Source organism: Bufo bufo, chromosome 2, assembly GCF_905171765.1.
Source record: "Bufo bufo chromosome 2, aBufBuf1.1, whole genome shotgun sequence".
NCBI lineage: Eukaryota > Metazoa > Chordata > Amphibia > Anura > Bufonidae > Bufo > Bufo bufo.
Window position 1 is genome coordinate 736,941,264 of NC_053390.1, and position 6,000 is coordinate 736,947,263.

Below are 6,000 nucleotides of genomic sequence, written 5' to 3' on the forward strand. Positions count from 1 at the left end.
CTTGAGATATTTCTTGGCCCAGTCTTGACGTTTCAGCTTGTGTGTCTTGTTCAGTGGTGGTCGTCTTTCAGCCTTTCTTACCTTGGCCATGTCTCTGAGTATTGCACACCTTGTGCTTTTGGGCACTCCAGTGATGTTGCAGTTCTGAAATATGGCCAAACTGGTGGCAAGTGGCATCTTGGCAGCTGCACGCTTGACTTTTCTCAGTTCATGGGCAGTTATTTTGCGCCTTGGTTTTTCCACACGCTTCTTGCGACCCTGTTGACTATTTTGAATGAAACGCTTGATTGTTCGATGATCCCGCTTCAGAAGCTTTGCAATTTTAAGAGTGCTGCATCCCTCTGCAAGATATCTCACTATTTTTGACTTTTCTGAGCCTGTCAAGTCCTTCTTTTGACCCATTTTGCCAAAGGAAAGGAAGTTGCCTAATAATTATGCACACCTGATATAGGGTGTTGATGTCATTAGACCACACCCCTTCTCATTACAGAGATGCACATCACCTAATATGCTTAATTGGTAGTAGGCTTTCGAGCCTATACAGCTTGAAGTAAGACAACATGCATAAAGAGGATGATGTGGTCAAAATACTCATTTGCCTAATAATTCTGCACGCAGTGTATAATGGAGGATGTCTGCAAGATCAGACTACAGAAGGATTATTTGTTGTCTGTTACCATGGAAGCATGAAGCATTTTTCAAGCACTGTATGCCATTTTTTTGTTTCATGCCATTGATAGCTAGGTGAGCAGGTGTATACAAGATTTAAGAAGTTACAACAAAAGATTGTGCAATCTCACTCTGGTTATGGTGGTGGTGGTTATGGTGGTTGTGGTGGTGGTGGTGGTGGTGGGCAAATTAACTCGAGTAAAATCTCTAGACAAAAGTGTTATTTTTTTAAAGATGTCACATTTTTAGACAATATCAAACATTTGGAACACAAACTCAAACAAAACTGACTTCATATACAGTAGATCTGAATTAGAGCTATATACACTAAATCATATACAATTTTAGCCTTTAACTGTCCATGCTTCATGCTGGTACCACATTAATTCTTGATTGTAAAGACATTAGTTCCCTTAGCAATTTCTGTGAATTTTTTAAAATATGAATTGTGAAAAGATGTTTAGAATCAGCAGGAATCTGGGAGCTTACATATATTATGCTGTACTGTATTCCCCGCACCATCAGACACACGTGACCATAAGATGCACCTAGAGGAGGAAAATAAGAAAATAAAAAAATAAATTATCAGACCCCCAAATCAGACCTCTAATCTTCATCATACTTCAGATCAGACCACCATCAAACCTCAGCTTGGACCCTCAAATTAGTCCCCCAAATCAGACTTCAGATCAGACCCCCCATTCCTCATCAGACCTCAGATCAGTCCCCCATTCCTCATCAGACCTCCAGATAAGACATAAAATAAATTAACTTTCCTCTCCTTCTCCAGATGGCGCCACCACTCGCAGATACAGCGCACTTTTCCTGCACTCACTGCTTTTCTTTTGCTGGTGCCACACACTGTGCTGTGACCTAACGTCACATAGCGTCAGGTCATAGTACACACCTAGCTGTGCAACGTCAGGTCACAACACAGCACATGGCATCGCCAGAAAAAAACAGGGAGCGGTGACTACAGTCCACACAAGGAGCTCTGTATTCACCACTGTCCGATCCTACTGTGTACTAGTGAGTGCACCTATACTGGAAGCACACATTAGTATTCGCTTTCATATGACACACTGCAATTTTCACCTGACTTTTTTGGGGAAAAAAGTGCGTCTTATGGAGCAGACAATATGGTAGTTACTTAAAATGCTGTATATTTTATATTAAAGATGACCTGTCAGCTCTAGGGCAGTGAGGCAATCAAAGAGGAATGTCACAATGTACGATGACATTTCTTGTTCAATAAGAGTAACCGAATCAAAAATTACTGATAAAGCATATTTAATTTTGATTAAATCGGAAGGTAATTGCATCTTAAACTCAGACATGTCATAGACTTCCATTGGTTACCAAATTTGAGGTGCTAATTCTGAGGTTGTTGCTGCTTAATAATCTCTTGGCATATTACACAACACTATCAATGAAATGGCATTGAGATCAATGGTGTTTCATCATGGGCATCATGGGCACTGTGATGGAGAGACCAATACACTTTGGTGTTGTTGGGAGACTGCAGTTACGTAGAAATCACTTACTCTTTAGTTTGGAAGAAAGTGGGAGTCTCGGGGAAATATTGCAACCTATGATAGGCAACCCTGACACAACAGTTTGACTAAAGAACTGAGGAAAGCTTTCAGGGTTGAAGAGAAGCAGAAACCCATTCCAAGGAGCACTTTAGTACATATAAACAATCCCTTCTCAATTTCAAGTCAGCACTCACTGCTGCAAACAGGCCTACTTCACACTCTCATATCTTCCCCTGTCTCACAACTTCAAACAACAATTTAACACTTTAAACTCTCTACTCTGTCCCCTCCTACATCTCTCATCTCACCTGAGAACTTAGCAACCTACTTCAAACAGAAGATTGACAACAGCAGACAAAGCTTCCACCTACGATCCCCAAAACTTCTCTACACAACTATCTAGGTCTCTTCCCCCCAAACCAGCTTCTCCACCATTACAGAAGAAAAACTGTCCACCCTACCCTCCAGATCACATCTGTGCTCTTGACCCGGTCCCATCCCACCTCATCTTTAACTTCATCACAGTGTTTATCCCAGCCCTTACTCATCTTTTCAACCTATTACTAACTACTAGCATCTTCCGCTCTTCTTTTAAAAATGAAACCATCACACCCATTCTTAAAAAGACTCCCTTGACCCATCCTCTTTGTCTAGCTATTGCCCCAGATCACTACTCCTGTGTACCTCAAAATTTGATTATTTGAACAATATGTCCAGCTTGAACTGTTTTCCCATCTCTCAGCCTAGTCACTTTTTGACAGGCTACAGCCTGGCTTCTGACCCCATCACTCAACTGAAACTTCCCTAACCAAAGTCACCAACGATTTGCTAACTGCGAAAGCCAAACAACATTGCCCTGTCCTCTTCCTAGACCTGACTTTTGCTTTTGACACTGTTGATCACTTTCTTCTAGTGCAAACTCTGTCATCAGTTGGCATTACAGACTTAGCCTTCTCCTGGATCACCTCATACCTCACATACTGTACATTCAATCGCTCTTACTCACAAATCACCTCCTCTTATCGCCCCCTCTCTGTTGCTGTCTATCAAGGCTCTGTCCTAGGACCCCTACTCTTGTCAATCTACTTCTTTGGCCTAGGACAGCTAATAGAGTCCCATGGCATCAGTACCACTTTTATGCTGACGACGCTCAAACTTACCACTCTAGCTCAGATGTCACCTTTCTACTATACAGACTTCCACAATGTACATCAGCTATATCCTCCTTCTCCCCTCGCATTCCTAAACTTAAAATGGAGAAAACTGAATTTATTACCTTTTCCCTATCTCACTCAGCAGACTATCACAGTCCACAGGTCCACACACTCTGCTGCCTTGAGGTAACCTTTGATTCTACCTGTCCTTCAGACCACACATTTAATCTGTTTCCACCTCCTCCCACATTTATCTCAGAAATATCTCTCAGATCTGCACATTCTTTGACCACAAGCATGAAAAAATGCTTGTACATGCCATCATCATCTCCCACCTTACAGTACTGCAACATCCTCCTCTGTGGCTTTCCAACTAACATTCTGGCACCCCTCAAATTCATCCTCAACTATCCACCTCTCACCTTGTTACTCCTCTGCTTCTTCTTTCTGCCAGTCCCTTAATTCTCCCCATTGTCCCGAGAATCCAGTACAAAACATTAAAATACTATACCAGGCTGTCCACAACCTGTCCTCTCCATATATCTGTGACCTGATCTCCCAGGAATCTCCATTCCTCACAAGACCTCCTTCTTGTGAGCAAATTTGGAGAGATTTCTCCTATGTATACCCCATCCTGTGGAACTTCCTGCCCCAACACATCAAACTCTCACCTACCATGGAAAGTTTGATGAAAACCCACCTCTTCAGACAAAGCCTCAAACTACAGTAACCCTGCTGACACCATACCACCGTATGAGTAGTTTTACCTTCACTTTTGTATCCTTTCCCCAACCCTTTTAGATTGTAAGACTGCACTTTCTGTACCAGTTTGTAACTCATTTAGTTCATGTTTATTGTACTTACTTTTGTATTTATATCCTTTTTCATATGTACACCGCCATGGAATAAATGGAGCTTTAATAATAAATAACATTACATTTTAAGATTCATTTGCTCAAACTCCCCCATTGAAAAAGTCAAAATCGTAAAGATAAAACATTACACAAGTTCTTACAATACTTGATATGTTTTCTAATGTTCACGTGCTTTTTACCCCTTTCAGAATTTATTAGGATGCATTGCACTTCAAACCCAGACTGGTGGATGCCATCTGAGGAGCAGATCAACAAAGTGTTCAGCGATGCAGTAGGACATGCTCGCCAAGGACGTGCTGTGGGAACGTTCTTCCATAACGGAAACACCTATTATGATGTTATGGACCACCAAGTCTGTCACGAGGAGATATTTAACAGAATCTCCCAAGATGGATCTGGAGATTGATGAAGAATGAGGACCAAATGAAAGATTAAAAAAAGTGAAAGAAAAAGTTAGCCACAAAATGAAATCTTAATGTAATAGTTCAATTAATGTGTCTTCAGTGTTTTTTTTTTTTGTTTTTTTTTGCTGTGCAAGGTGCCTAGGACACTTAGTGGGCCCTACCAGCAATACCAGTCTGCCACTAAACCAGTCCAAAGTATACTACTAGTCTGTACAGTGTGTGTGCGTGTAAGAATTTGTCATCTTGGTAAATGCTTCAGGGACTTCCCGTGGACTGTATTATGTGACTGTTACTCACTCTCTTCTCCAGATAGAACCCAACACAGATTCAACAAGGCATTTGGAAACTGAATGTCACTGGACAGGAATGTGTTGGTGTGTTCTGTAGAATTAGCTTTAATAGAATTAAAATTTTCACAATTGGGTTAAATTATGCAAGAATTCAACTTGTTCATCCTGTGTTCATAAAATGTCTCCACCACTCCGACACTGAATATTTTTGTGTCTATTTGTGTGGATTATTTTTGTGTCAGAAAATATTTATGTATCACTGTGCTGATGGCAGGTAGATTTTATTACTTTGGCCGCAAAGGCAAAACAGACTAAAGTAGTTTATTCTCATTCGGAACAATCACATCATTATGATAATCTCAGGTTTCTATTCCCTACGGCTTATCATGCGCAGTAATGTGCTCAGTGAATCAGAAGTCATATCTTCTTTGATTATTCAAGTGTTCTGACTGAGTTTTATTTGGTAATAGCTAAACTCCCTTTTCAGCCAATATGTTTCTTAAACACTTCATCATTGTGCTAGATAAGCCTGCATGGTTCTTCATGGATTAAAGGGTTTCTGTCACTAGAATTTTGAGTATTAAACTGGCTGACATTAGCGATGTGCTAATGTCAGCTGCACCTAACTCTGCTATTCTAATGATTATCCGTGCCCCCGTTACTGTAGAATTCTTACTTTTATAATATGTAAATGAGCCTCTAGGAGCAGGGAGGGGGGGGGGGGCGTTCCTCCTGCACCTAGAGGCTCCCGTCTCCCACCTCAAGTCACGCCTTCCAAGTGTTGATTGACATGGCCAGGCATCGTTCGCATCCTTCCACCTGCCCTGTGCCCTGGGGAACTCTCGCGCCGTTCGGTATTCTGCGCAGGCGCAGTGAGGAAGCTGGCAGCCTGCGAGCGTCCTTCCCTCACCGCACCTGCGCAGAATACTGAACGGCGTGAGATTTCCCCAGGGCACAAGGAAGGCAGAAGGATGCGAACGATGCCTGGCCTTGTCAATCAACACTTGGAAGGCGTGACTGGAGGTGGGAGACGGGAGCCTCTAGGTGCAGGAGGAACGCCGCCCCCCCCCCTC

At 42.1% G+C, this 6,000-nt stretch overlaps 1 protein-coding gene across 1 annotated transcript in view; it reads left to right on the top strand.

The window, feature by feature from the left end:
• Positions 1–5,117, top strand: part of BEND4 (BEN domain containing 4) — a 140,131-nt gene extending 135,014 nt beyond the window's left edge. The window contains exon 5 of the mRNA XM_040418925.1: positions 4,422–5,117. Within this exon, the coding sequence (XP_040274859.1) occupies positions 4,422–4,639 (218 nt within the window). The 3' untranslated portion in view covers positions 4,640–5,117. The remainder of the gene's footprint in view (positions 1–4,421) is intronic.
• Positions 5,118–6,000: the final 883 nt, after the last annotated feature.